This window comes from Diceros bicornis, chromosome 25 (assembly GCF_020826845.1).
Source record: "Diceros bicornis minor isolate mBicDic1 chromosome 25, mDicBic1.mat.cur, whole genome shotgun sequence".
Classification (NCBI taxonomy): domain Eukaryota; kingdom Metazoa; phylum Chordata; class Mammalia; order Perissodactyla; family Rhinocerotidae; genus Diceros; species Diceros bicornis.
The window spans coordinates 24,223,090-24,237,635 of NC_080764.1; the positions used below are offsets into that span (position 1 = coordinate 24,223,090).

At 40.0% G+C, this 14,546-nt stretch overlaps 1 protein-coding gene and 1 non-coding gene across 3 annotated transcripts; both read right to left on the reverse strand.

Annotated features, from left to right (window-relative positions):
- Positions 1-7,420: 7,420 nt before the first annotated feature.
- On the reverse strand, positions 7,421-13,647 carry SLC25A3 (solute carrier family 25 member 3). 2 transcript variants are annotated; one of them, XM_058568597.1, is made up of 8 exons: positions 13,548-13,647; positions 13,155-13,315; positions 11,455-11,576; positions 9,990-10,169; positions 9,292-9,473; positions 8,446-8,618; positions 7,849-7,959; positions 7,421-7,763 (listed from the first exon to the last, which is right to left on the reverse strand). In XM_058568597.1, the coding sequence occupies exons 2-8, from the start codon at positions 13,309-13,311 to the stop codon at positions 7,603-7,605; spliced, it is 1,086 nt and encodes a 361-aa protein (XP_058424580.1). In that variant the 5' UTR covers positions 13,312-13,315; positions 13,548-13,647; the 3' UTR covers positions 7,421-7,602. The 2 variants fall into 2 exon arrangements, with proteins under 2 accessions (XP_058424580.1, XP_058424581.1); XM_058568598.1 differs by lacking the exons at positions 11,455-11,576; positions 13,548-13,647 and adding an exon at positions 11,752-11,876 and having other exon boundaries at positions 13,155-13,518.
- On the reverse strand, positions 8,690-8,937 carry LOC131421960 (small nucleolar RNA SNORA53). The gene has a single exon (XR_009224000.1). It is a non-coding gene; the product is annotated as a small nucleolar RNA SNORA53 (small nucleolar RNA).
- Positions 13,648-14,546: the final 899 nt, after the last annotated feature.

The window sequence follows — 14,546 nt, forward strand, 5'->3', positions numbered from 1 at the left end:
CAAGCCTCAGATAGAGGCTGAGGCTGCCCCAAAGCAGCACAACTCACGTGTGATACTGATGTGACCAGAAGCAGCCAAAGCAAAGAAGAAAGTTCTAACATTTAAAACAGCACTAGCAATTTCTATTATATAAAATTCTAGAAAATGCAAACTAATCTAGGAAATCTTGAGGGGGGGTGAAGGATGTTTATTATCTTGATTGTGATGATGTTTCATGGATATGTGCATGTGTCAAAACTCATCAAATTATACTCATTTTAAATACGTGCAGTTTGTTGTACATCAGTTATTCCTTTAAAAAGTTGTTGGAAAAAGTACAATAATCTAAAAAAAAAAACCACCCACACAGCATTAGCCCCAGTTTCAAATGCCTAGCATGAAGGGTATCCATATATACAGAGCTTGTTACCTCAAAAAGAGAAGTTTATGAATTCTTATACCAGAATGGCTCATCCCCAAGCCTTGGCCTTTTTGCCATGGAAGAGTTAGCTGTATACTCTGACTTGGTTGACTTTCTCCAAACTATTAACCAGGAAATATTTTTTTTTTTTTTTTTTGTGAGGAGATCAGCCCTGTGCTAACATCCGCCAATCCTCCTCTTTTTTTGCTGAGGAAGACGGCCCTGGGCTAACATCTGTGCCCATCTTCCTCCACTTTATATGGGACGCCGCCACAGCATGGCTTGCCAAGCAGTGCGTCGGTGCGCGCCCGGGATCCGAACCAGCGAACCCCGGGCCGCCGCAGCGGAGCGCGCGCACTTAACCGCTTGCGCCACCGGGCCGGCCCCTTAACCAGGAAATATTTTATATAGCCACATCTTATTTGAAAAGTTGAGTCCTTTATTACCAAAACCTTCTGTATTCTGAGAAAACCTCCAGAGAAACAGAAGCAATGGGGGGTGTGTGCGCATATATATATATATATATATATATATATATATACACACACCCAGAGAGAGAGAGATTTAAAGAATTGGCTCATTGGCTCATATGATTATAGGGACTGACAAGTCCAAAATCTACAGGGTGGATTGTCAGACTGGAGACCTAAAGCTGCCGTTCCAGTTCAAGTCTGAAGGCTGTCTGCTGGCAGAATTCCTTCTTGCCTAGGAGAGGTCAGTCTTTGTTCTATTAAGGCTTTCAAGTGATTGGATGAGGCCCACTCACATTATGGAGGGCAATCTGCTTTACTCCAGATCCACCAATTTAAATGTTAGTCTCATCCAAAAAAAACACCCTCACAGAAACATCCAGAATAATATTTGACCAAATATCTGGGCACCATGGCCCAACCAAGGTGATACATAAAATTATCACACCTTGTCACCTGTCTCTCCCTTCTTTTAAAGGCGGCCATGGCATATAGCTTGGTGGTAAAATAGTCATCTCACCTTTGACCTGTCTCTGTTCCACCTGTCTAGTGTCTAGACTCTTGGGTAATAGGTACAGCTAGAACAGGTTGAACACCACTCCTTGTCCAACTCTATTTTAATCAAGTTTAGCTGCTTGTGTCCACATAGGTTCCATGACTCTAGTTCTGCCTCTAGATAGGCAGCAGGTAGTTTTGTCCTTAGTTATTTCATTCATTTATTCAAAAACATTTCTAGAGTGCTTATTATGTGCAAAGCACATAGGTGCTTCAGGGGATTCACAGCTGGGTAACGAGTGTCCCCTGATCTCACAGAACTTAGAGTCGGTTGGCTAGGAGAGAATTTAGTTAGCGCTCTGGTTGCAAGAAACAGTAATTCAAGTTATTTCATGAAAAAAAAAAGGTTTTATTATAAGTATCTTATAAGTATCCCAAGGAAAGAATTGTGGTATAACCAGTGCTCATGAAATCTGGAACCAGAAGGCCAGTGCCGATAGAGATAGAGCTTTTTCTCCCTCTCAGGGGCCATGTATAGTCTGGGGACCAGAGCACCAACCTCACTTAGGCACTTGTTAGAAGTGCAGAATTTCAGGTTCAACCCCAGACCCCTACTGAATCAGAATCTGCATTTGTAACCAAATCTTGAGGTGATTCCTGTGGGCACTGAAGTTTGAGCACTGCTGGAAGAGAAGCTGAGGGAGCTGACCTGATGAGAGGCTCTGACCCATCCCCTGAAGTTGTTTATCCTGCATCTCCTCACAGTTCTTCAAGGCTTCACCATGGTCTTCACTCAGTCAACACTATTAATTTTTTAGTATATATCCTTACAAATTTTCCTATGAACGTATGTACTTTTTAAAAGATTAAATCTAGTATTACATGTTAGCTACTACAATCAGTATTAAAAGTGATTCACATAATTCCAAGTTGAGCCCAAAGAAACTTTCTCCTGCTTGTTTCCATATTCTCTTCTTTCCTGAACTGCTGTATCATTTGAAGTCTCCCTCACAATTTCATTGCAAGCACTAGGTGTCCATCATCTTTGCAAATGGTTTCATGGGTGTCTGAAACTAGATTGTGAGTTTCTTGATCACTCAAATCATATCTTATGTTTTTTAAAGTGGTATCCCTTTGCAACTAGCACATAGCTGAGACAGCGCAAGCAGTTAGATGTGTTTGCCTTAAATACCCAAGAATAGAATCCATTATATATGGTGACTGTGTTACTAATACAGCAGCTATTAGTGTTTTGGGTATTTGAGTTCTCGTATTCCAAACTACAATTTTTTATGATGGATTTTCCCATAAAGTGGCAAAAAACAGGTTTGTTGAAGGCTGTGTGATTCATGTCTGTTTTAATATAGTAAAAACAACATGAGACTTTTAAATCCAAGATATCTGGGTTCCAATCTTGGCTCTACCACCACTTAGTTCTGTGACCTTGGACAAATTTACTATCTGTGAACCTTAATTTCTTCATCATATAAATAATAATAATATCTACCTTAAAGGACTGCTGTGAATATGTATTAGTATTAACATATGTAAAGTGCCTGGCACATCTAATAAAGGGCAAAGCCATTAACTAATATAACAGAAAGTTACATAGTACAGGACTGTTTTTTGAAAACAGTTCTATACTCCACAGGGTAAGCATCACTATAGCACATCCTAACGTGGTATTTGATGTTCATGATGATACCAAATGAAATGCAAATTATGTTCCATGTAATCATTTTAATAAGACACAATAAAGCATTTTAGACGAGAAAAATCTTTTAAATTTTTCAGCACTTAAAAATATAAATTCAGCTATCTGAAAATTCATTTATGAGGAATATTTGTTTCTATCACTGCCAAATAAATGAAGCACTCATCTTGTTTGGTGCTAGTTCTCATTATTGAAATAATGCTTCACAAACTGTAATTTGGTGGCCATGCCGAGCAGAACTTCCTTGAAGAAATCTTCAAATCTGGAATGTCACTAGGCTTATGGTAATGATTTTTGTCTTCAAGTCAGATAGCTTGTGTGGCAAATACAGGAGAATGGAAAACTTTGGATCTGTTTCCTAACAGTAGAAAATTTAAAATTAATCACTTCAATAATAGATATGGTCTCTTATGGCTGAATCATCTTCAGCTTTCTGTGGAATTCCCTGCTTTAATACCATTTAAAGTCTAAAAAACTGTGTAGTCAATAAAATCAGTAAATAATTGCTTATCCATGAGTAAAAGTTGGGTATGTCATATTTTAGATGTTAATGAGTCTTAAAAGTAGTTTTAACCTTAGTCAATATAGCCCTCTGGTGTTGAGATCATGGGTCTTGAAACAATAAAGATATTGCTCCTCATGTGAATTATTCTCCATCTTCAAATCTTACATACACTGCACTCCACAAAGAAAGCCAGCTGATTTGTACATCAAATTACAGTATTAGGTTAGAATTACATCTTGTGTAGGACACACATCCCCTAGGCTTTCACTCAGTATAGCACGCCTTTATTAAGTGACTGTTGCATGCATGGCACTTTGGAATCTATAAAAACACAGATGTAAACTTTGGAATGGTTGCTTTCTAGGAAACGCAAGTCACATTTTAATAACCAAAAGATTCATAAATCATATCAATGGTGAGGTTAACATTTCATGCACTCCTATGAACACTTGTGAGAATAAGTAGGGGCTGCCTTATAAGAGAGAGATGATTCAACAGATCACATCTGAGGTAAGAGCCATTAGGGGTAGCTGGCTTATTAAGGTACCACATCCGTCTTTAACATATCAGGAGAGATGCAGCATTCAACTATGAACTACAGATTCCTCGAAGTTTGAAATCAGTTTGTTTTTTTTTTTTTTTTTGTGAGGAGGACCAGCCCTGAGCTAACATCCAATGCCAATCCTCCTCTTTTTTTTTTTGCTGAGGAAGACTGGCCCTGGGCTAACATCTGTGCCCATCTTCCTCTACTTTATATGGGACGCCGCCACAGCATGGCTTGACAAGCGGTGCGTTGGTGCGCGCCCAGAATCCGAACCGGCGAACCCCGGGCTGCCGCAGCGGAACGCGCGCACTTAACCGCTTGCGCCACTGGGCTGGCCCCAGTTTGTTTCTTAACCATGTGGCATCATGAGATTTTTAACAATTATTTTGTGATTTATCTCACAAATGATAAAAATTGTGTAAACAATATTATATAATTTCTTATGCTAAAGAAACAGTGTATAACTCCTAATTAGCAGCAAGACTGCCATGCACCAAACTTCATGAACATTGTGGACACTATCCCAAAAAGTGGTATCATAGGAATGTTAAACTCATTTTAAAATATGGTCAAGACATTTCACAAAGCTTCCAGACAATGGAGATTTGGTTAAGCTGTTCACTTTTGTTGTATATGTCACTAGGTATGCATAATTCAGCAAAACTCAGGCTTTCTCAGAATTTGTTTTTTCTTTTTTTGTGTGTGAGGAAGATCAGCCCTGAGCTAACATCCATGCCAATTCTCTTTTTGCTGAGGAAGACTGGCCCTGGGCTAACATCGGTGCCCACCTTCCTCCACTTTATATGGGACGCTGCCACAGCATGGCCTGACAAGCGGTGCATTGGTGCGCGCCCGGGATCCAAACCCGGGCCGCCAGCAGCGGAGAGCGCGCACTTCATTGCTACGCCACAGGGCGGGCCCCTTGAATTATTCTTAAAAACAATGTGAATTATACTTGATCCCTCTGGAAACTACTGTGCAATGCTCTTTTGTCCTAGCATTACGACATAATTCAATTAAACTACTAGTCACATATATGCATTCCACTGGGTTCTGCTTTATGGAATTGACATTAAACCAAATGTGAAAAAACAATTGTTATTAAAATTCCTTTATTAGAATCTTTCAGTATGAATAAACTTTAAAATGTGAATTCACAAAATTTAAGGGGGCATTATACTTGAAGATGAACTGGTTTTCTCTCTCAGAAAGTTTTGAAATCTCTAACTACATATAGAAGCTGTTCTTGACAGCCTAAACACAGCATACTTTATATCAATACCCACAGATAAAATCTATTGTCTCTCTTGAAAATAAACCTTGAATCCTACGAGGTTGGCAGTGGAAATCTGTCTCATAGTGAAGGCTGGCTGAACTGCATACCCAGTTTTCAAAGCCACAGTCCACCTTTGAGTTGGCCTAATATACAAATATATCCAATCTCACAGGCTCTTCCTACAATGGGACTGACACTCCTCCCAGCAAGAGGTAGTAGCATCTACGTTCCTTTTCCCTGAAGCTGAGCTTTGGTCTTCTGTGACTTCTGATGTTTGACTAACACTATAGCAGAAGTGATGTTATGACTTCCAAGGCTAAGTCCTAAAAAGATCCAGCTTCTGCCTGGCTCCACTTCAGAGTCCTGAAATAAATCCAGCTGCCCTGAAGCCACCACGCTGTAGGTCTTGAGGAAAGACTAAGCCACTAACAGAGAGATGCTCCAATAGTACCTCTCCTGCTCAGATGAGTGAAAAAACCTTTGGAGATGACCCCAGAGCTACCATCTGACTGGAACTTCACAAGAGACCCAGAGCCAGAAGAGACCAGTAGAGATGCTCCTGAATTCCTGACCCACAGCAAGCTTGAGATGATAAATATGTCTCATGCTTTTACATTTCAGATGATTTGTTACAGAGCAATAACTAATACACACTGGTGACGCCAATTACCGTAACCATGAATCGCTTGGGCTCAGACTGGAGCTCTTACCTTTTAACAGTTTGGCCCAAATTTGCACCCATAACCCTTCCTTTCTCTTTGCAACACAGGTAAAACAAGATTAGAACCTTAAACAAGACCAGGTGATGATGATAGAGAAGTTAACATTCAACTAGATGCATCTGGTTTCTAAATTTAGTTCACTGACCTTACAATATGGGTTTATAATGAAAACATTTGTCTCCCTGATTAGACTCCTTGAAAATTTTTTTCCTGAAGCTCCATCTGTATACTTTACACAAAGATTATCAACCCAACCCACATACTATACCTAAAGGCCTCAAGGTAAAATGTAATCAGGTTTGAAAACATTAACTGTATTATGGATTGGGCTTTTATACTTATTTTTTGTGTGTGTGAGGAAGATCAGCCCTGAGCTAACATCCATGCCAATCCTCATTTTTTTTTCCCCTTTTTCTCCTCAAAGCCCCAGTAGATAGTTGTATGTTATAGTTGCACATCCTGATAGTTGCTATATGTGGGACGCCGCCTCAGCATGGCCCAACAAGCGGTGAGTTGGTGTGCGCCCGGGATCCGAACCCAGGCCGCCAGTAGCAGAGCACGCGCACTTAAACGTTAAGCCACGGGGCCGGCCCCAGGGCTTTTATACTTTCTAACCAAACGTAAGAGAAAACTAAACGGAGTGGCTTACTTTCTAGGAGCTTTTAAATCAGCCTGGGCTTAAACCTACAACCAAACTTCAGATGCTCAAGTATACCAAAGTGCTGCCTTCCCAGTGGCATTCACCTATGTCAGTTGTCAAGCAGGTACCTGTCTTAAAAACAAAACTGAAAATAGTTTATGGTAAATTTTTTGTAATTTAAAAGTCAGATTTGTGTGAAGAGAGTTATCTGAAATTGTTTTTAGCTATCAATTTCTTTGGTCCTTTTAAAAACGATCATTCTAAGAATCAGCCTAATTTAGATTACCCTCTTTTATAAATAAAGATTAGCAAACTCATTAAGATTTTGAAAAGTATAGTACATGTTGTAAAAATCTGATTATAGGCTGAAATCTACTTGTAAAAATATAACCACAAACATTTATCCGTATTTAAATTTAACTACAATTTAATCAAGCTTTTCAAAATTTAGGGTGTTTCCTAAAAATATAGGCTCTCTCCTTGAGTGACAAAACTTGAGACATTTGACAGTTATGAATAGGGATCAGAGTATTCAACCAACAGCAGTTAGTTCGCATTTTTTCCTTGAGGTTTTAATTTGCACTTAATTCTTTCCATTTTAGGGTTAAATCTTTAAAAACTAGTTTTAAAAATAATTATCAAGTCAAAGACAACTCATGAACAGCTGGGTTTATTTCAACATTAAGTTTGAAGCTCTTGCCTTAGGCAAGAGTACTACAGTAATTATATCAGGAATAGACAATTTCCTACACTGTCAAATATATATAAAAGTTCCTTTTGCACGTTCCTCAACACTGATCAGCAAGCAGATTCAGTCCACATTTGCTCTGATCTATCTACTGAGTTAACCCAAGCTTCTTCTTCAGAGACTCTGGCATCTCAGGTGGAGGAGGGCGAGGGAGCCTGAAGTAGACCTTCACTGAGTCATAGATGAACCACTGTAGTGCAGTCAGAGTGCCGATCATGATGATACGGGCAAAGAGTCCCTTCCACACACCTGGTTGAAGTATGAAACATGAATGAAAAATGTAATACATTCCCAAGTGTTATTCTTTCTTTAGAGGGAAAAAAAAAAATCCTACCTTTAAATCCAAGTCTCCGGAGGACCTGAGAAGCACTACTACCTTTCTCTTTATTCAACACAGATACCACAGAATCAGCAGGGTGAGAAACAATTGCACAGAAGACTCCAGCTGAAACAAGTCAAGATAAATGATCCAATATGAGGTCAGTTGAAAAGAAAATTCACATCATAGCCACTAACCTTTTCATGACTAATAAAATTTTCTTCCAGTACTAAAAAAAAAATCAGATTTAGAGACTGACAAAGGTTATAAAGCAGTCTACCCTATGTAAAACAGAACAACCCTTAAAAGCTTTTATATTCAGATTTTAATCAACACTTTCTCTTGTATTAAAAATTTGTTCTTGAAAAACTGAACAAAAAGCCAAATTATGCAGTAGTGAAATCAATACATTCCCAAGCTCAATCGTGACATGTGAACCATAAAACAATTATTTTAGGAACTTATTAGCAAGTATTTATGAATCCTGAAGGGCATATAAAATGCTATGGGATAAAACTTCTTTGGAATATTTTTTCCTTACAAAAGAGGCTGATAATGGAAATGATTATTTGTCCTTAATTTCTAGACAAGTGTGCTATAAATAAGTCATACCTATGTAACCTGCCACAAATGTTACAACCAGCTGCTCTGGCTTTGAACATTCACTTCGGGGCTTGGGAACCACAAACTTGTACAATGCTTCAACAGTACGTTCAAAGCAGGCGAACTTCATCATGGTGTATGGTATCTGTCTCATCCAGAGAGGAGCAACCCCCTTGTAGAATCTAGGAAATCAGGAGACTTATTTTACTCAGTTGCATATATTCATCTAGCAGAGACTTGCATCATTAACAGAAGTGTCCGCACACCAGTCGAGTCCTGATAGTAAAAAATGGCAGCACAATTGCATGTCACTTCTATCAGAACAGAAGACTAACATGCAGGTATATTTATCTCACATGCCAATGACTCAAGCACCTTTGACTATACAACCAAAAAAGTTGCTGGATGTTTCTTTGACTGGAACTACAAGAAACAAGAAGTTTACAAGTAGAACTCAGTTCAAGATTGACATCCACAAAGGTGGATCTAAGGAAGCATGTTGTGGCCTGACTATATACGAATTCTTAACTGAAAACATAGATGACAAGAAACTAACAAGTCCCCATCCCCCAAAGATAACAGTAAATGTTTAGGTCAAATATCAAGTCATTTGTACACTGACAAATGGTTCTTAACCTTACAAAAAATCCTTAATTCAGGGCTCAAGCCATACATCAACTTATCCTTGCCCCTGGAGTTTATGTTCTATTTAAGGGGGAAATAGACCCAATAGTTAACTATAATAGTTAAGACATACTAGTTTAAAGAAACAAGTCTCATGGCCTTAATGCTAATAAATGCAGTTCCCTCAAATGAGTATTTTTATACTATAAATATAGGCAAATGTTTACTTACGCTTTTAAGCCTTCTTCCTTATACATTTTGGGAGCTGCATCTCTCAAAGTGTTGGCATAACCAGGTTGGGTTTGAATTCGAACCTTAGTAGCTTCCATAGGAGCCAGGGCAATGTCAGCAAAGAATTCAGCACTGGCAGAGGCAGCCAAATATAGTGATGTGCGCCAGACATAGGCGTTCTCCTAATTGAAAAATATAAGGAGGGACATGAATTGCTGTTGCATTGGCTGTTTTCAATTTAACTTTAAGGGATAGTTGTAGGAAACAGTTAAATTTCAGACGTTTTAAATGTTTATCACACAGTCCTCGGATAACACACACATGATATGAGACTGAATGTTATCTCTTGCAACCTCATCAACCACAGTACAATGTGAGTATTTTCTGAACGTCTAGGTGCCAAGTATGGTTGACCCTTGAACTGCACAAAGGAATCTCAGAGTCCTTCTCTTTAAAGAATTCAAAATACAACTTATTTGAAATGCAGCACAGGATAATAAAAAGAGCGAGGAAATCTAACGAAATACTTATTCTTTTTCTCATCCTGTCTCTGCTAAAACAGCCTTATGATTCGAAGCATGTTGCTCACTCCTTCTGAGAACATTTCATCAATTCTAAAACAAGGTGGGACAGACAAAAATCTAAGATCCTTTTAGTTGAAAGCTTAGGATTTTCAATTTCAAAATTAAATTACATACCTCTCCAAGCACATTGCTATACAAGACTTTGAACACTTCATAAAAGCCAAACTTGCAGAGCCCCTGCAAGGAGTAGCCAATGAAAGTCGGAGCCCATCCTTTAGCCAAACCACGAACACCATCCTCTTTAAGCGTAACTGAAAATCCGTTAAATATGCCTTTGTACTTTTGGGGGTCCACCTTTATATAAAACAAAAAGGAAAAAATTAATTAAATGTACCAAAGAGCTAACACTTCTCATAAATATATAATTTCATTATTATTATTTTTCCTTTTGGTTCTAAAATAAACTTCAGTAACTACACAAAAGGTAGGTAAATACAAGTTTACTGTATGATATCAGCTTACTAGCTATATTTGTAAACATAACTTCGTACATTAAGGTCTAGCTTTCTTTCAGTCAGACTTAAGTCTTAGAGGGTTAGTTAAGAGGGTAAAATTCCTTCAAAAATACATGATAAAACTGACTCAAACAGATTCTTCACCATCCAACTCTATTTACCACTTTTAAAAAATTAGTTTTAAAGCTACTGCCAAAATAACAGCTAAGTCTATATCCCTGATAGATGCTATCCATTAAGTAGATCATGGGTAGCATATATCATTTACTATAAACTTTTGTGAACTTAATCAAACTAAATACAAGTTAAAAAGGTACATCAATATAATGAGAATCTGTCTTTTGACTTAAGAAATTAAATTCACTTCAAGAGACATGCGTAAGAAGTTTAGCAAAGGTATGTTTCATATCCATGCTATTAACTAATGGGAAAAGAAAAAAATCTTATCTCACTATTTCTGCCAATACTAGAAGGGCTGGTATACATCACCTTCCTCTCCCTGCTAATATTTCACCTTCCTTTCTCTTTTAGGTAAGTAGACTTCTAATCCTGTTTGGGACAAATAAATTTTTGATGTTTGATTACTTTTGTTTCAATAATGCTAAGATATTCTAATCGTAAAAAAATTTTTATGTACATATATATACAAGAAGCTATGCCCACAAATTTTTAATACTAAGATACTAAGAGTATTCTTTTTAATCTTCACAGTGCTGCCTTGATCTTATCAATAAATAAGAGACATGAAGTTACTTCACATAATACAAAGAACGATTACCCACTCTGACATGTAACTGCTTGTAAAATGATTATTTGGAGCATAAAGAACCAGTAGGCCTTAAAGAGGAACTCTAGCCAGAATCGAGCCCAGCAGCAAAAAACCATTTACAGCCATTGTCTGAGATCCAACAATCTACCCACACTATTTTAAAAGAGGCATTTCTTGGCTTTAAAACACTAATTAAAATAAAGATCATAAGTTAAACAAATTCGGGTTTGGTTTCCTACGAAAGTTTCTACCAGATGTGATGTCTTCCATTCTTCTCATTTGTGAAGTCCTTAAGATTATTTGGAATTAAGTCACACACGCAAGATACGTTCAAGGTTATCATCTCAATACAAACCTGCATGCGGCATTTCACTAAGTCCAGAGGAACGACAGCAGTGTGTGTCAAACCACAACTCAAGACCCCACCAAAGCCACACAGTGCATAAAACTTCATGGAGCCATATTCACAACTGTACTCTGTAATAAGACAAGACACACCATGCATTTTAATATAAAACTCATGTTACTGGTTATCAACTTACCTCCTCGATAGTTAGGTTTTCACACACCTTGTTAGTAGACGACTACATCTTACAACTTAACAGCCATGCTTCAACAATATGCTTTATTTAGTCCAACATGCAAAACAAACCTGCATTCTGCATTTAACCAGATCTAGAGGAACCAAGGCTGTATGTGTTGTGCCACAGCTAATAATTCCTCCAAGTCCACAAAGGATAAAGAATCTGCCAGATGCATATTCACAGCTATACTGCTCTGATTGGAAAAAAAAAAATCAAAATAAGTATTTCTTTGGGGATGACTAAGACCGTGGGAATGAAAGAGAACTGTTTCCCCATGAAACAGTATATCACAACTGAAGAGCCTTGGCCACCGCTTACAATTAAGTTGAAAGATGATGTTCCACCTACTGCGAATAACAAGAAATTCACTGCCAAAATCAAAACAATCATCTAAAGATTATGAGGGTTCTATCTGTGAGATACTAGCTATCTCATCTTGCCATACTAATAAAAAGTTTTCTACAATATTAATGGCTTTTCCAATTAAAATCAAACTTCAAATTATTAACTGCTGATAAGAACACATTCCGAGTTCAAATCAAACTTAGAACGAGCACCAGACAAGTAAAAGCTTGCAAACTTTTAAGTTTCCCCCAACCACTAACCAATTCTATCCCCATTTATGGATTCCTATAGCATAAAACTAGATAAACATAAATTCCTGCAAATACATATACTACGAAAATGACGTTAGCTTTAACTTTCCAAATTCAAGGATGGAATGATTACAACTGTAAAGATTTTTCTACCCACACTAAAGAAATAACAGAAACACATAAACGATTTAATAAAACACTTTATATTTTACAAGCACAATGCAGACAACATTTTCCTGACTCCTACAACTCGGTCTTCAGGTTTCTCTATACACATACTCCACTAGGATTTAAAATACATACAATTGTTACAGTCGGGTCTAACCACCAAAAATCCTGAGAGATAAGACCAAAAGGATCCCTTCTCACTTATTACCTCCTTTCTAGGGCTGCAAGTCACCTCCTCCACCAATCACGTTAAAACAAGAGACCCAGTTATCTTATATTCCTTATGTCAACTAATATTCGGGAATACTTAAGGGAGAAACAAGTATTTTTAACAAGAAAATTAAAGCCAAATCAAAGAACAGAGAATACAGTTAGAACTGCGAGTGGCCAGCGGTTAGGAAGGACACTTTACCCACTACTTGGTCTGCTGACCAAGCTGGCTCACAGCGAAGATAAGGAGCTAGTCAGGCCTCTATGCCTCTACTCCCTCGAGGTCGTGGAGGTCACGGAGGGGGCTGTCCCTAAGCCCGTCGACGCCCTTGAGGGTGGGCCAAGGATCGGACACCGGCCTAGGGCAGAAAGGGCTGACGTCCTCGGGCAAGCAACCGGGCGCGTCCTTCCCCGTCCTCCAGGCCAGACCCAGGCCACGAAGGCCGAGCAGACCACTAGTGGACAACACGACCGAGCAGCGCAGGGTGTGACCTCACCTTCCACAGCGGCGGCTGCCAGGTTGCGGGAGCGGCGGGGCGGGCCCGGGGGCCCGGCGGGGCTGCTGCGGGGGCCTGCGAGGCCATCGTGCACCAGCTGCAGGTGCGGCGCATTGAAGGGGTTCGCCCGCGCCAGATGCGCCACGGACGAGAACATCCTCCTGGGGGAAGAGGGAGCGGCGGTCAGGGGACAGGCCTAGGCGGCCGTCAGGCCGGCCAAAGTCAGCAGCACCTGGGACCCCGACCGGGCCTTCCTTCTTCCCGCCTCCGCGCCCTTGAGGAGGTCACGGCAGCCTCCCCCAGGGAGGAGGCCGACCGGGCCTACAGCCAAAGCAACGCCCCACGGGGGCTCCGCTCCCCGCACCCACCGCGGGAAAGGCCGGCCACACTCACTCCCTAAGATGGCGAAGACACCCTCTCCCACGCAAAGACTGCGGCTCACAGAGGCCGAACGTCCTCCCGGCCCCCAGATCTGTGCCCTTCGCGCGCCGTCAGCGTGACGCACACAGCACGCTGCTACAGGCCGGCGGCACCCATTGGTGGAGAAGAGCGCGGAGGCCGTAGCGTCATCGCGTTCTCCTAACAACCCTATCCCCGCCCCGGCTCGCCGCAGCCCTTCCGGCCCGGTTTCGGGGCAGGAGGATTCTTCTGCGCAGGCGCGCATTCCGGACCGGGTGTTTGAGTGGTGTGGGGTTGTCCTTGTCACCTCTTCTTTTTGTCCCTTCACCTTCAAGAGTCTCTCCTTGACGCCAGGGCTTCATTTCTTTCCACTTACATGAGTCCCAGTATGGTAGTCACTTAAAAAACCCGAATGCTTGATAATATGTTGTTTCAGTGTTGTGGTTAGAATATCACTGCAGTATTTTGGGTCACAACCTCAGCCACTATGGTATATATTTTTTTAAGTTCTATCCACTGACGTTACACATAGGCATGTCTGCGTTTTCTGTCAGACTGCAGGAGAGTATTTTAAAAGGAAATGTGCAGCAAGAACTCGTCAAATAGACGAGACAGCTTGCTGCTGCATTACAATAGTTTATATAACATTAAAGCATTCAATAGATGCTTTTTAACACCTAGGGGTACGGGGATGAACTAGAGTGAAAGTGACTGGCAGTAAATTTTGTGTGTTTAATAAATTTAAAAAATTTTTCATTAAATTTAGTTCAACAGAAGAGGGCCTAGTAAAATGGAGGGTTTAGTAGGAGTCAAACCTCTGTGACAATTCTGGCTCTGACATTTTCCTAGCTCTTGATAAAGTAACCTTGGGAATTTACTTATCTCTATGAACCTGCTTCTTAAATGTAAGATGGAACCAGGGCCGGCCTCATGAGCTTGCTGCCTGTGCAGTTGCACAGGGCCCTATGCTTGGTTTAATGCTCTGTTGTCACT